The sequence below is a fragment of the Passer montanus genome, unplaced genomic scaffold (assembly GCF_014805655.1).
Source record: "Passer montanus isolate IOZ18808 unplaced genomic scaffold, ASM1480565v1 scaffold37, whole genome shotgun sequence".
NCBI classification, from domain to species: domain Eukaryota; kingdom Metazoa; phylum Chordata; class Aves; order Passeriformes; family Passeridae; genus Passer; species Passer montanus.
The window spans coordinates 3488702-3504396 of NW_024368485.1; the positions used below are offsets into that span (position 1 = coordinate 3488702).

The 15695-nt window shown below is 40.7% G+C and overlaps 1 protein-coding gene across 13 annotated transcripts in view; it reads right to left on the minus strand.

Annotated features, from left to right (window-relative positions):
* Positions 1-15695, minus strand: part of RIN2 (Ras and Rab interactor 2) — a 68648-nt gene that overhangs the window by 31304 nt on the left and 21649 nt on the right. For 11 of the 13 annotated variants that reach the window (XR_005628417.1, XR_005628418.1, XR_005628419.1 and 8 more), the window contains 4 exons: positions 15109-15201; positions 7919-8013; positions 1139-1331; positions 777-888 (listed from right to left, as the gene is read on the minus strand). Coding sequence is in view for 10 of the 13 variants with exons in the window: in XM_039717168.1 (XP_039573102.1) it covers positions 777-888; positions 1139-1331; positions 7919-8013; positions 15109-15165 (457 nt within the window). In the remaining 3 variants the exon portion in view is untranslated. Of the gene's footprint in view, positions 1-776; positions 889-1138; positions 1332-1885; positions 1950-7918; positions 8014-15108; positions 15202-15695 lie in introns of those variants that run through there. The other 2 variants (XM_039717176.1, XM_039717177.1) reach the window with 2 other exon arrangements.

The following is a 15695-nucleotide window of genomic DNA, read 5'->3' on the forward strand; positions in this document are numbered from 1 at the left end:
AAATGAAATATTTGCTCCACTTGCAGTTTCAGCACCACGTACACTCACCAGCTGCAGCTTCCTTTTTTTCATTCCTAAATCTCAAACTTATTTTTCACACCCTCCCTTCTAAAGATATGAGGGTATTATTGGTTCAAAACAATTTGGAGTGTTAACATTTGCTCATTTCTACTAAAAAAGAAAGAACAAATATAGTTTGAATTAAAAAGAGAAATCACTGACCTTGCAACAGAAACAGTTCTAACAGGTTAAAATCCATTTAGCTATCACACACAAAAAAACCCCAAACAATCAAAAAAAACCAACAACAAAACCCACCACCAACAAAAACAAACCTAACTACCCATCCCACACCTCAGCTGCAGAGAGCTCATGACAAAGTTGCATTCAAGAACAGTCCCCTGAGTACAAGGAAATGCAAGGACATTTCACTGAAAGCAGACAGGATTACAGACCATGTTTCTACAAAAGACATGTAAGTTTCTAAGAGGATAACTACCCATAAACATAAATGAATACTGGATTCATCAAGGTACACAATGGAAACATTCCAGCTGAAGCAGTCTCAAGTGTTTCTGTATGTCTGCTCTCCTCCTGGCAGAATATGCCTGACCCACTCCCAGAGCCCCCTCAGAGAGCAGCACAGGCAGCCCATGACATTATTTGCATGACTTTGGGTATCCTCTGCTGTGGATTTCAGCAGTGCAAGTGCTCCTGCATCCTATAGGGAAAAAGTACCCAAGGAACAGCTGAAAAGTATGGAACTCACAACTTACTGTATGTACTTTCTTTTATGGCAAATTCTTTCAGGCAGGACCCACAGTCACTGGACAGACGAAGAGAGATGACTTTCTTCTGCAGCCTTGCAGATTTCCTAACCAGAAATATCTGTTGTGGGGAAGGCAGAAGGACATGGTATTAGCTTCATCACAGATGCCAGAATGAATACAGATCATATACAAAAAGGAACCACAACAACCTCATGATGTCTGCTCTAAAACATACTGTAATTTTACTTGGTCATTACTGTACTGAGTCCAACACCTGGGTCTTAAATGGCAGCAAAACCATTTGTGAAATTTGGAAATTTCACAAATGTGGAAAAGCATGTCCTTAAAGAAACTGAGATTCTTCTTACCCCAGGAGGCTGTGTCTGCAAAATTTCCATGGCTTCAGCATCGTTCAGACCAAGCTGCAGCCACACAGGGTGAGTATGGAGGAGTTTGTCCAATATGCTCAGCTTGTTGGATAGGCTGTCATATCCAGAGTCCCGGGGGCAGCTTTTTACATCATTTTTCTCAGGAGAGACATTATCCATATCCTTTATTAGACTGTGGAAAATTTAAAAAAAAAAAAAATTAGACATGCTAACCTCCTATGAGCAATCACTTAGGTCAGAGAACAGAATTACCACAAAGCTCATGGCACTGCTGACACTCTGGGCTGGTACTTCTCCTACTGAGAATTCTTATATTTAACATACCCAAAAATTCTCTTTTAAAGGTTCTCAATTCAAAGCCAGCTTGAAGATAAGCCTCAGCATTCCTCTGTGAGGTAGGAGAAATTCAGCCATCACTTCAGGTAGATTTGCATGTGCAGATGTGATTGAAAGAACATTTCACTTGCCTTCTTTGCTGTGCTAATACATGGAAAAACTTCTCTTCAAGGATATTTATGCAATTCAGACACTTTTATTCCCACATGGATTGCAAATGCTGCAACCCACAGAAATTTTGCTCTCTCATGCCTGCCAGAAAAATCTGTTCAATACTCTGGCAATGGTGCAACCCACTACCTACTGGTGATCACTGCACAGACACAAGTACTTTGTCTGTTTGGAGGGATTATTTTCACAACACAAGTCCAGAAACCAGCATCACTTCACCTTATGCCCAGACTACTGTCTCTGCTCCAACAGCTCTGCTGCCTTCACAGCTGCATATCCATCTTTTCTCCCCTCTGCTAAGAGGTCAGACTGGGAGGAGGTGAGAAACACAAGAAAGAAATAAAAAAAAAAAAGTTAAACCCCCAAATAATCCTCCCTACGGCACAGCTTCCTTAAAAAAATGTCCTAAGTGACAGTCACTTCTTATCATACTCCTGCTAAGTTCTGTAAATATTTACTTTTTTTTTCCATTTTTGCCATGAAAGGTCCTTACCTCTCATTTTAATACTACACTTCCAGGATCAGAAACAAATAAGGAATTGTATATTTATGCTCCAAATTCCTTTGGCTGTGGATTGACTGCTATGTGAGAAATCAAGTCTAAGCTAAGTGTGAATGTGGCAAGGTAATGTAAGGTTAAAATTCATTTGGAGCAGGGCATCTAAAGTTACTGCTACATCCAGTAATGAAGTAGAGTTCTTGGAGGCTGCAGATTCTTGTTATTAAAAATGTAAACAAACAGAATCCTTTGAGAACTCTTTTTGTTATGCAAAGCTTCACCATCATCCTATAATACAGAACACCCAGTAGTGTTGCTGGCTACAATTCCTGATTTTTGAGCTAGAAGTACATCCTGTGGTTCTCCCCATGCTAGAAATCACTATGGAGCAGTTATTCTGGTAGCAGCTTCCTGATGACAAAATTCAGGAACAGCCAAAAAACACCCTGCAAGCTCGAGTGACTCCCTGAGCTGTCAGGCAGAGGATGTGTTCCCCTTACAGACCTTTTCTGCAGCAGGTGAGGCCCTGGGCAGCAGAGGTTAACACAGCTCCACTTCCCCACTGCACACTGTGCAGCTCTTCTGAATTCTGTGCATTGGACAGGCCCTAAGCATCACTAACAGCATTTACCATCCTCATTATGCCAGCTACTGTACCCTCAGCAAGTAGGTACAGAGTTCACAAACACAGCAGCACTGCATACTTTCAAAACAAACAAAAAGCTTCTCTGCCCCTGCAAAAAAACCCACACCAAAGAAAACAAGCTGAACCAAATTAAAACCCACCAACCACGCAACAGAAAAAGGAAAAAAAAAAAAAACCAAACAACCACACTGCTTTCTTCTAGCTTTCTTCAGCAACTTGCAGAATCTTTGCACAGGGCAAGCAAGGAAAGTAAATGGGGAATAGCACTTTCACTGTATGATCAGATAAGAACAGACAAAATCATTTGACATTTCATTACCTGGATCAATTACCATCACCATTGTTTGCCTCTTTATTTTTTCCTCTTTCTGTCTGCTTACTTATGATGCAATGCTTTTCGGATTCCAAGGCATCTCAAATGTAGATGATTTCCCACCCCTGCCCACAAACATCAGAAGCTTTTACTAACTGCCAGTATGCCTTCAAGGGACACAAAATACACAGATACACATGGGGTGCAGGAGGGAAGTACTTTTTACATCAGTCATTCAGACTGGGTCTGAAACTGCCTCCGTAGGAATACCGGGTTCCCTTTTCAACCAGCCCGTGTTGCAATGGATGAATCTCCAAGAAGTCAAATCGTGAACCACAAAAGCATTTTCCTGAGCTGTACCTCCAGTAAATACTGCTCAGAAATTTCCCACTCACCCTCAGTGCCAGTTAGCTGCATTACAAACCACAGGGAGCTGTGACAAAGTTATACACCAAATGCTGGCTGCAAGCTTAGACAGATGCAAATCATTTCCACTCCCCTTGGTCTGGAGGTGAAAACTTAACATGCTGCAAGGGGGAATATATCCAAGAGAGAAAAGTTTTTTGCCTACTAAAGACAGCTACCTGACATTCAAAAGAAGGTGTGTGACTGGCATTGCTTGCTATCACAAAACCATCTAAAGCTGGCAAGAGTTTGCACAGGCACGCAGGGTCATGATGTTCCTCTCTGGTTTGACTTGCTTTGTGCTGTCCCATCACCATAAATCTGAATGGGGGGCTATCAGGGTTTTCAAACTTCCAGGTATTTATGTGCTCAATCTCTTCCACATTCTGAGATCCAAGGAGGAAACTCTGACCTACATACACAGGCACCTCCTTGGGGCAGCTGATTCTGCTCCCAAAGAAATAAGCCAAAGATTATGAATATCTGATCATGACCAGAATTTCTGCCACTCCTAAACGCTAATGGTTCAAACAACACCAATGCAACTCAGATAAATCAGCACTAGAATGTTATTGCAATCTGTGGTGAGGTAAACAGGAATATGAAACACTTTAAAAAAATTATTTCCTATTCCCAGATAATAAAGAAGGAGGCAGAGAGAAACATCTAACCTGGTAAACTCTGGAAAAAGCACACCTTGGAAAAACATACCTGGCAAACCACAAACAACCTACAAGAAGACAGTTCCCAAGGCCTGGGAGAAAATGCAGTAACTATTTGTAGTGGCCTAGCACTACTGAACATCATATTCCCAGTTTGCTTTTTTTATTCTTAAAATAATTTTAATTAATGATCTGGTCATTAGACATACAGTCAAACCCTGACAATGCATGGGAGCTCTCGAAACTCATTATGTGTTAAGAGTTAGACTAAAATTATTTGGGACTGGGATGTGTGTGTAACTACTCTGGAAACAATTGCGTGGAAAGAATAACCATTTGAATTCATGAGCAATGGATTAACTCACGTGTACTGAACAAGAATAAGAAGTTGCTGTAACCTAAATGCCAGCAAAATATCCTCACAAAATATGTATATTATGCAACAACTAAATTCCTCTCCTGGTTTTACTTTCAGGTTGGAGGATGCTTTGTTGGTTGGCTTGTGTTATTTGTTTGGGATTTTGAAGGAAAAAAAAAAAAATATTCTTGATAAAAGACAATCTGACCAGGTCACATTAAACTCAAAATTGAAACACAAATCTGCCTTAATGAATGGTCTGCTTTAATTCAAGTTCCTCTTCAGTGGGAAAGGTAGGTTTCAACACTACTCACAATGAACTAAAGAAAACACATGACTCACGCAAGTTTCCTTAGATTTGAGCAAACCCATAAACACGTGGGAACTACAGAGACGTAATTACCAAGATAAACAATGCTGTGCTGCATCCTGATTAGACTTAGCTCACAGTAAAAAAGACAAGGATCAGGCTCAATCTTTTAACCAGGATGATCCTTGGTCATGATGTGAACCTTACTCCAGTCCCACAACAGTTAACGACCTCACAGTTAACTCAGTTTGATTATCCACTGCAAAATGCCTGGATTTCTGTAAATCTACCAGCTCCTAATCACCCCAGCCCAGTCCATACAGTCATACTGAGCATCAGCTGGGAGAGGCAGAGAGCCACTGGTGACTTCCTCCTGCATCCCATTACAGCTAAAAGGAAGACAGGGCAGCTGGGAAGAAGGTTTCTGGATACTTGCCAACCTGTCAGCAGTAACAGAAATGGTTCTCTGTGCTGGACAGAAGATGGCTCTAGTGAAGCAAGTAACTGCTGTGGAAAAGACAGCAGTGTGAGGGACCTAAGGCAGGGAGCAAAGCTCTGCCCTGTTCCTTCCATGGGAATAGAAAAGGAAGGGAATAAGCTGCTGCAGCTGCCACCACCAGCAAAGCATCCCTGAACAATTCCACAGGCACTAAGTGCCCTGGGAAGGCTGAAGCTTTACAGCCTTCCCTCCAGAAGGACAGCAGGAAGCGTTGGCCCCTCATGGACATCCACACAGATGTGCAGGCGGCCTCCTAAAAGATCATCCAGGTGCCACCAGACCTGTCCCACATGCTCCTGGGCTGCCACTGCATGCAGAAGTTCTCTTGTTACTCTTTCAAAGGTCACAGGAATGGCATGACAGAAATCTGTCCCACTAATTGCCTTTTGTGACAACTCTTCTCATTTTGAGATTATTATTATTGAGACAAATGTCTGTACTGCAAAAAAGGTGAGGCATCAAAAAAGTGGGATATGAAACAGTCCCTCTTAAAATACATTTTTGCAAGCCTTTTTTTTTGGCCTGACTTTTACATATTTACAAGCCAAAGTGAGCCCTTGAATCATTCTTGATATTACTTGGGCCATATTGTATAAAAAGGAGAAATGAGCCCAAAATCAAGGAGCATATAAGATGAGGTGCATAAATCTGAAAGTCACCACATAACCACAGAAAAACCCAAACCACAATACTAAGGCTGCAGACACACAATTTCATATCCTTATCTTTCTGAATTCAACAGACAGCTCTGCAATGCCTGCCTTTCCAGAACTGCTGGTGTCTGGATACCTGCTAAGGTGGAAAAAAATCAAGGAGAATGGACATTCCATTGAGCTCAAATATCCCTGGATGCAAATTCAAAGGTCATATCAAGACACCAACTTCTGAACAGCAGAAAGTAATAAGAAGAGAAAACTCCATTAACTGCCAAGTTTTAAATTAGCTAAAAAGAAATAAAGTTATGACAGTAAACACAGCCTTGTGAGGTGTCTAGTTTAAACAAGAACTCTGGAAAGCTCTTGTTGAAATTACTATGATCTTGCTCTGTGGCACTATATTATAAAAAAAGTGTCGGTGCACAACTAAATTACTTAACTTACCAACTTTGATACAACTTCTTCCTTACATAGAAGCATGCAGTTCAGAATTTTGTAGTCATAGTAGGTTTGACTTTATCTCATTTATTCAGATTTCCTATTTCACATTATCATCTTGAAGTGACATAACATAATTTTTGATGGATATTATTATTTTTCATGGAAATTGCATTATTCACTTTTTTATGATAGGTTTACCTATATATCTTAAACCAAAATATGTTTTGCAGTCACGATGAACAAATTAAGATTGAAAATCCATTTAAAAAATCAATCAAAACTCATGATCTGTAAAATGGCAGGTTTACTTGACTGTTGCAGCTAAGTGCTTCCACCAAGATTTTAGAATCAGTAGGCCTTAGCCTTTCATGCACATGATGTATTCAAAGATACAAGAAGCATTTTCTTAACTGAAAAGTAGCTGAAGTTAATTAGCTGAATTCACAAAATGAAGAAAGTATCCTTTCTGCCCCTGTAAAAGAACTGTGCTCTCAAAAGCTTTAAAACTGGAGTAATGTTCAACCAGGGCCATAGCCAAGAACTTTAATTAGTTCAACTGTCTTACATTCTTTACTACTTGGCCAACAAAGCTGCTGCTTAATGTTTTTGAAAATAATCTGCATATGCTTTGTTTTAAGTTCTAGCAGATTTCAATAGAATTCACTGGAAGAAAAAGAGCTAAAAATCTTGGATATAATTCTAAAAACAATTTTCCACTTCATTAACTCACTGCTAGAAGAACAAAGCCCACCAGCTCCAGGGCTGGCCAAGACCATGCAGTCAGATAAAACACAACACCCACCATTGGTTGCTTTCCTCTTGCAACAAACATTTCAGGTAAGTACAAAAATGTGTTCTCTTGTTAACACAAGGACTAAAATATTGATTATCCTCCAGATGTTTAGCAGATGTAACTGTTCAAGAAAAGCCAAAGTGCTGGGCTCCCATTCTGCCCACTTAAAGGTACAATTTTATTTTTTTATTTGCAAGTTACTCATATATAAATTAACTTAAACACATAACCCACATATGCATCAGCTCATAGTATTCAATATTTTACTTCCTAACCTGAGAGCATAAATAAGTCATGTTATTGCATATTGAGTCTTCCAAGAGCCACTTGAAGCAATGGACATTTTGTCTTTACAGTGTGAAAGCAAAGCTGTGCCACAGACAATGGTAATAATGGTAGTAGTTTCCTGCTTTAGACATTCATCAGTATCCAAGGTTTTTAACAAGTAAGTGAAACTCAGTTGCAATTAGAAGATATTAAGGTAAATACACCAAACAATCAATCTCCTGCATAAAGGCAAATTCCTTGGATCAAGAGCAAGATTATCTACACCTCCTATGCTGCCAGGGAGAAAAGTGCTAGGACATAAGCCACTCAAGAAGAAAGCACAGTGAAAACATTCCAGTTGTGGTAGACTCTCCAGAACCATAAAAATAAACATTTTAATCACCTTCGCCAATCAGCAGGTTCATCTTCCACTGTGAGATCTGTCTGTACCATCTCCTGTTTCAGTTCTCCGATTTCTGAGGCAATTGTGTCAATGAGCTAGAAAGGGACAAAAATAGTATGACATCAAGTGAGTGGAAGAGGCGTGGAAAAGAAGCCAGGGCAAGTTTAGTCACCAGAGATTACAAACTTTTTCTTTTTTTGTAAAATCGCATCCTATCTGGACTTCCCCTCACAAAGGAACAAGTAAGGGTTGGGGCCACGTATAAAGGTTCTCAGAGGAAGAGTAATTCCTGTTTTGTGCCAGTACAAAACCTTCCAGTTTGGCTAGCCTTTTCATTTAAATGGATTAAATTTGCAGCCTCTGTGCATTATACAACATCTTACAAGAACTAAATTATTTAGCTGTTCGTACCATTTACCTTCCCCAAAAAAAAATTAGAAGAATTCCACATGCAAGAGTTTTATTTCAGAAGGGATACTAAGCCAGCATTATGATACCGTGGAGGATGAAAAGCAATGAAGCAAGAAGGGAGCAAGAAGGGAGTGGGTGGCTGCTTTTCACATTAGGTTTTGGACTCCACTTGAACACAAAAATTCAATTAAAAAATAATTGCCTTGCAACCCTTCAGCTTAGGTAGAACACCAATCTAATTCTGGGTACAAGGGCAAAAACTCATTTTAAGGTATGTAAGATTAGCACTAAGGTTGTATCCTGAGAAGTGCAGAATTTGCTAGCCAGACTTTAGGGAAACATTTTGTTGAGCAGCAACCAACCATGAAATTTGCAAAGCCTGCTCTCTTGAACACTTCTTTGTAGCCAATGCATCAAGTTTGCTTGTCATGCCACACCATAAACCCTAGCAAAGTTCCCCCTCTCCTGCTGGGAGGGAACCCAATAAAAGTTTTGCAGTGATGCAGCAATCACCACCACCACCCCTGAACATCAGAACAAACAAAAACCCTGGCTTATGAAGCAAAAACACCTTTGGTGTCCAAGTCAGAACAGTCTTCACCGCTGCCCTGAAGGTATGAGCCTGAGTCCCACTCAGGGCAGGCAATTCAGTACAGCAGCATTTTCAAAGAATTATAGGCATAATTTTCCTAAATTGTTACATTGGAATTTTTCCTCTGCCTGAGAAAGTCACACTCTCCTTTGCTGAGCACCATTATTCTAATCAATTCAAAAGAAGTTTTAGTCTCTGCTTATTGGCCAGCTCCAATAAATGAACCTTATGAAAGAATGAATTACCATTACCCACACCCTAAGGATTTTCTTCTGTCCAAGTCATAGTTCCCAGTGATGGAAATTATATGAAATTTAGAATTTTTTAATATAACTTTAGTCAGGGGTTTTGTTTGCCTTTGCCCAGGGGGAAAGGAATTGAAGTTTCTTTTCAAAGGACTGTTCCACCACTCCAGGTCTGATGAGCTTAACATCTCAGCAGACTGGGAGCAGCACACAAAAAAAGAAGACACACAAAAGATAACAACCATTAATGAATGTCAGCTCCAAACATCACCCCTGACATGGTCCAAGACTTCTGGTCTGGGAAGGGATAGATGAGAGAATGAAGAATGAGAAACTAATCAACATTAAAGGCAAACCAATAACCAATAGGAAAGCAAATACTAAGACCTTGGGAGCAGTGAACATTGAACCAATGGATTTCTCTGGGTTTTGACGAATGTGAAAAATCTAACAAAGACTTGTGTGATGAAATTAGTTTCTCTGCATAACCAGGGCAATGTGTGGATGAACTGGTTTCTGTTGTACATCCTGGCCAGAACAACACCCTGGCAAGAATAAAGTAATGCCCTACTTCTCTAGCACTAAAGATTGTTGTTGGAGAGCTTTTGTTTTCCCGTGGTTTCGGTGACACCAGCCACGTGTACCACTGACACTGCCAAGACATTCCACCTGCTGATTCCCAAACAACCCTGAGTCACTGCAGCCAGATGTGAGCAATGCCTCCCTAACCATTCCAAGGGGCAACCCCAGGAACACTAGCCAGCCTCAGGGAGCAGCCAGAGTGAGCTGAATTTCTTCACTGCCAGCAAAACACCCTTGCAAAGCTGCTTCAGCTGGCCACTGCAGGAAAGCTGAGCTGCTACTCCCCATCAATCTCTGCACAAGGAGCTCCTCTTCATGGGCAGCATCACCACAATATCACAGTGAGACCAACTGTGGCCATAAAGAGCCATCACAGTGGTGTGCCCTGTTCTCTGACACATCTACAGAGATTTAAGTGTCTCGAAGGCCAACAGTCTGCACAACAAAGGAGCTTTTCAGCACCTCTCCCTCAAAGCATACAAAGTATGAGCTCCATGTATTTTCAGCCACCTCCTCCATACCTGCTTTGCTGTGTCATTACCTGGCTGCCAATTGAGTCAACTCTGTTAGCAGGCTTTGACCTGAGCTGTGACAGAACCCACCTCCCTCCCAGGAAACAAAATCTCATGGTGCTACAGCAAAGAACTCTCATCCAAACTGTGCTAACAGCAAATTAATGCTTCTGAATTTGTATGTCTGCCTTGAAGAGAACTCTGCAGAAATTATTCCTGAGAGGAATTCTTCCAGGTTTAGCAACTTTGCTTCTTTTTCTAAAGAGGACTTAAACAAAATGGCATGTTTCAAGCAGCCTTATGCTCACATTCTATTGTACAGGCTAAATTTCTTGGGTATGCTACATAGCCTCCATGACAAATCAGCCTTAGTCTCTGAAAAGTCAATACACTCTGGACAAGGAAACCAGGTCACAGTGTGGCATCAAACCCCAAATTGACCTGCAAAACCCCTCTTTTTTTTCTAGAATAAACCACCAATATTTTCTGCAATTTCCAACTAATTTTCCTTAAATTCTCTTTAATGACAAAAAAAAGTTGCTCTTCCCTTGATTTAAGACAAAAGAATCTTACAGAGTTGCATCATTTGTGTATCCTTGCAATTAACTGACACATCCTGTTACAACAGCATTTTTCTAACAAATAATGTAAAGTGTAGTCATAATTTTATGACAGCATTTCCCAGCATTTAGGATCAATGAAACTTCTGGTGATTATACAGCACACGTGATGCACATGTGACCAGCATCATACAAGATGAGCTGTTTAATAACATGTTTCTACAAAACACAGGAAAAATCCTGGGTATGTACTATTATTATCTCCACCCCTGAGGAAACAAGTAGTAGCAGAAGGCTCTGCCTTTTTAGTGCAAGGCTAGGAATATCAGAATTCTTCAAAGAGACTTCTCTATTTGCAACAAGAATGGTACCTCTTTGGCTGGAAATAATGGGAAAACTCACCCCTTTGTTTCAACAGTCTTGAAATCAACATGGTAAAAGGCAACTTCCTAAGGAAAATGCAACAGAAGTGGATGTGTACATTTGTCAGAGGCCTCTGTTAGTGTAGAACAGCATACATGTGCCAAAGACTTAAATAGTAAGTAGTATAGTAATAGTAAGTAGTAAGTATAATATAGTATAGTATAATAATAGTAAGTAGTACTTAAATAGTAATCAGAAGAAATCTCTTGGGGACTCTTTAGGTCTGTGAAATAGATATTACCCTGCTATGCTATTGAAAGAGGAGGTTTACCTGAAAAATGTATTTGGAAATACGACACCTTGTCAGGTGGTTAATTAATCAGTATTTCATAAAAAACAAGATGAGATCTTGTATAACATGATAAAGTAGCTATTTTTGTGTGCAATGATTTTTCCTTTGGAATTTACTTCTGATAAAGCACTGTTCTGTAAATTCAAAAGACACTACAGTATAACCACTGTAAACCCAAATAATAATTATGACTCAGGCAACATGAATTCACAGAGCAGCCCAGTACAGTATTGCCTAACCAAATCTATCCTAAACATTAGATTTCCAAATTCCCATGCACTAACTGTTTACATTCCTAACATCCATGAATGAAATAATAAAATGCAAACATCTTAAACCACAGCATTTCCTTTCATAACCCACCACACTCTGCTTATTGTCAATTGATTCAGAGCTCAACAAGACTGAGCTCAGCTTTTGGGAGCTGGCAAGAGTGACAGTGAAACTCCTACACACAGCCCACAAACATGGCACCCCAGCATTCTCTCACCATAACGTAAAATCTACTTTGCTTTGCATCACTCAGGATGTTTTACAAGCAGTAGAAGTCAGTGTGCTCACCAGAAGCAAGTCACTCCCAAGGGCTCCAGTCACATTTGTGAAGCTGCTCTATTCACACATTGACACTGCTGTGCATCAGGGAAAGAAAGCACATGCCCAGGACCTGGTATAGACAGGGCCTCTCCCAGAAGCCCAGCACAACTATAGCTCTTATTACTCACTTGACTTGAAGAGTTTCCTTTTCCCAAGAAGAAGACAGGTCACTTTGATTTGATGTCTGTTCCCAGACATTTTTAGAAAAAACTGCGTGACAACTGAATTCCTGCTCTTTGTGTTGAAATATAAATAGGGTTGTACAGAGAATTAACAAAACTGCCATCATTCTGAGCAGGCATTAAAAGAGTCAGCCAAGATGACCACTGCAGAATGTTTCCAAGCCCTGAGATTTACAAGAACTCAGGAGGAAAAGGTAAAATGGGTGCTTCTAATCTGGCAAGGGGACACGGGCTGCAGACAGCGAGATTAGAATCAGACTGGACAAATGAGCCTCAGCATTTACCACTCCCACTTCCTGCCAGCATCTCATTTTTCATTCTTTCTGGAGACCTGCATCCTCTTTGGCATCACATCTTTTCCTTCCTGTTTTGATAAGCTGAACGTAGCAGCCCTCACAGAGGGCCCTGTGTGGTGAGGTGGCCAAGTGCCAGAGACGAGCCCATCTGAGAATGCTGCCTCTGAACTTGTGCAAGCCTCTGAACACAATCCAATATTTTGATACACGTCTGCAGATTCTGGTGAGCTATGAATTCTCATGGCCACTGACGTTGTTCAGTATCTTATTCATCAGAAACAAAGTTTTACCTGATGCTTGATTTTGGAACTGAAAAGCTTTACTGGTGTAAAACCTCTGGTGCCAGTTCAGTAAACACTGGAACATTTTGATGAGAAGGAGGATAATTCAGTAAAGAGGACATTTGTCAGAGACATATATTCAGCCCCTTGCCTTACCACAGACCCTCTCTGTAACCACTGGCAAGCTGTTCAGTCCCAGAATTACCCAAGACTATCATTGCCTCATTCTTACTACTAGCTGGCTCTGAGCATTCACCAATCACAAGGTGTAGAGTCCACAGAATTTAGCCTCTAAAACTACAGACTTCTGCCCTGTCTAAAATGGGGACAATACTGTTTTCCTTGTGTACTAACAGTCAAAAGAATGGCAGTGAAAAAAAAAAAAAAAAAAAAAAGAGATGGTTAGAAGCAGTAGCAATGAGAACTACTTAAGAACCAGAAAAGAAAAGATAAAGTTGGAATTTCCCAACTGGTATTTGTCAGCGATTTTTCTGGCAAATGTTGCTGAGAATGGTAAGATACTCCCTTAAGAAGATTTAAGTGCCCTGAGAATCTGCATACCAACGTGGTAAAGGTTTCTCAGGCAACTGCAAATTAACAAGCACAACCTGAGAGCCATGTGCAAGCACAGGGGACAGTCTGCCCATGTGGGAGAGCATACTGAAGAACAGATCAGCAGGGATAAAAGGCCATATCTTGATTACTAGGTCTCCTAAACACAGACAGACAAAGCAAATGAAAATAATGCAAACTCAAAAAATCTGATGTGCCAAGTATTGTGCTTGCTCATCAGCTCAGCTGTAGCAAACAAATGTAAATGTCACAATTCTGCTTACATGGTGGAGGGAGGAAATAAAAGGTAATTTCACTGTACACACACAAGCTACCAGGTGCACTGCACACAGGCTGGGCACACTGACTGACTGCAGCTTCCAATCCCACACTCTGGGCTCAGAACCATGGTCCAACAGTGCAACTTCCCAGGGATGGTGAGAGGTCTGGAAAAGTAGCTTGGAGGCATCTTCTTCCCTGCCAGCATGTCCTTCAGAAAATGTAGGACCTTAGTTTTCTAACTGACAATGTTTGTTGAAATTGCCCAGGCAGACTGCAGACTGCATTTCTAATAATTTAGAGTAACTGCAACCCCATGATCGTGAATAAAACAGCTGTTCCAGCATCTATTTTCTACATAAGCATTACATAAGGAGATCCCAAAGGACTGCAGAAAATGACTGGATGCTTGCTTACAGTCCCATCTGACACCAGGAGTCCTTCAGCATACATGCAAGAGACAACCTAGAGATACTTCTTGGAACTGAGACAGTTCTGATTTGAAAAGTAGGGCTGTTCTCCCTATTTGGCTGTGGACTGCTATCAGCAAGGCTGATGTTTGTACTTCTGAGTTATGAGAGGTAGCTGAAGTGTGTTGCAGAACTGAGAGGTGGTTCCCAGTCACTGGATGACCTTGGTAGCTGCTGGGCAAGACCAAAGGAAAACATGATGTCACTGCAGCACTGATCGTTCATTTCCTAAAGATTCCCCAAGGGAAACTTCTGCCCCAGAGGAAGAGAAAGAATGGAAACAGCAACACCCCAAGACAGCAGAGTTAGCATCTTTCACTGGAAGAAGCTACAGTGAGTGATGAATATTCTAAGGGATGTGATTGCTTAATTCAGTGCCCAAAAGCACTTGTAAATTTTGATGGCTCCCTAAAGCAAAACCCTGCCCAGCAAGGCAGACACTGTGACCCTGGCACATCATCTTTTGAAAACTGCTCTGGTAGCTCCTACTGCAGCCTGGCTTTTTGGGATGCCAGTTGTTCTCAAAATAGGCAAGGAAATGAAACCAATTTCCAATCCAGTAATGGAAACCACAAGTCTGTAGCACAACTTTAAGTGACATAAATGCAGTTTATGAAGGCTCCAATAATTGTATGCCTGTGCACAATAAAGCTTATGTTTTCAGCATTAGCAGCAAAGAAAGCCATGACCTGTTTTACACCAAATATTCTACTCTTTCCATGTACAGAAAAAATATACATGTGAAATAACTGAGGGGTGATCCAGCCACAAATCTGCCTGCAAAAAGAAATGCTCAAGAAGTACTTCCCCTTTTACAGAAAAGGCTTACTATGTATCACAGAGGGTACTGCACATTCTGCTGCACTCATTCCACATAAAATGTGAAATACTTTGTGTTCTGTGTAAGTATCCCATTTACCTTAAAGAAACTTCCTCTTTTGTCCACACAACGGCTTCTCATTGTCAAAGACGACATCTTCCCTGAGAAGACTCCACTGTATGCCTTGATCTCCTAAAAGCAGACACATATTTGTAAGGGTTAGCCCAGCCTGTAGGAAATTCCTCTGCAATTCTAAGCCACAGAAACAGTCACAACAAGCCTTCTGCCAAACCCTTTCCGCAAACAACGTCGTGCCATTTATTTCCTACCAGAGTCCTTACATATCCTCTCAGTCCATTATTTTTCCATAAACCGCTTCAAAAATACAGTGCTACTCAGAGTTCTGTATCTCTCCTTTCTTTTCACAGCTGATCCTGTAGCTGTGACTAGATTTTAATGTGCTCATTAAAAAAGAATGCTAAAACATAATGATTGCTTTCTTTGTTTACTTGACCTCAGTCTGCAGTACAAACAGAACAAAATGTTAGATGTCATTACAATCCACTCTCAAATATTACAGTATTAGCAGGACTTATCAGGAGGGAAAAAAAAAAAAAACAGTTTAAAATCACCCACAAGGGAGAAAACACTCTACCATTAAAGTAAAAACCAACAAACAACAATAA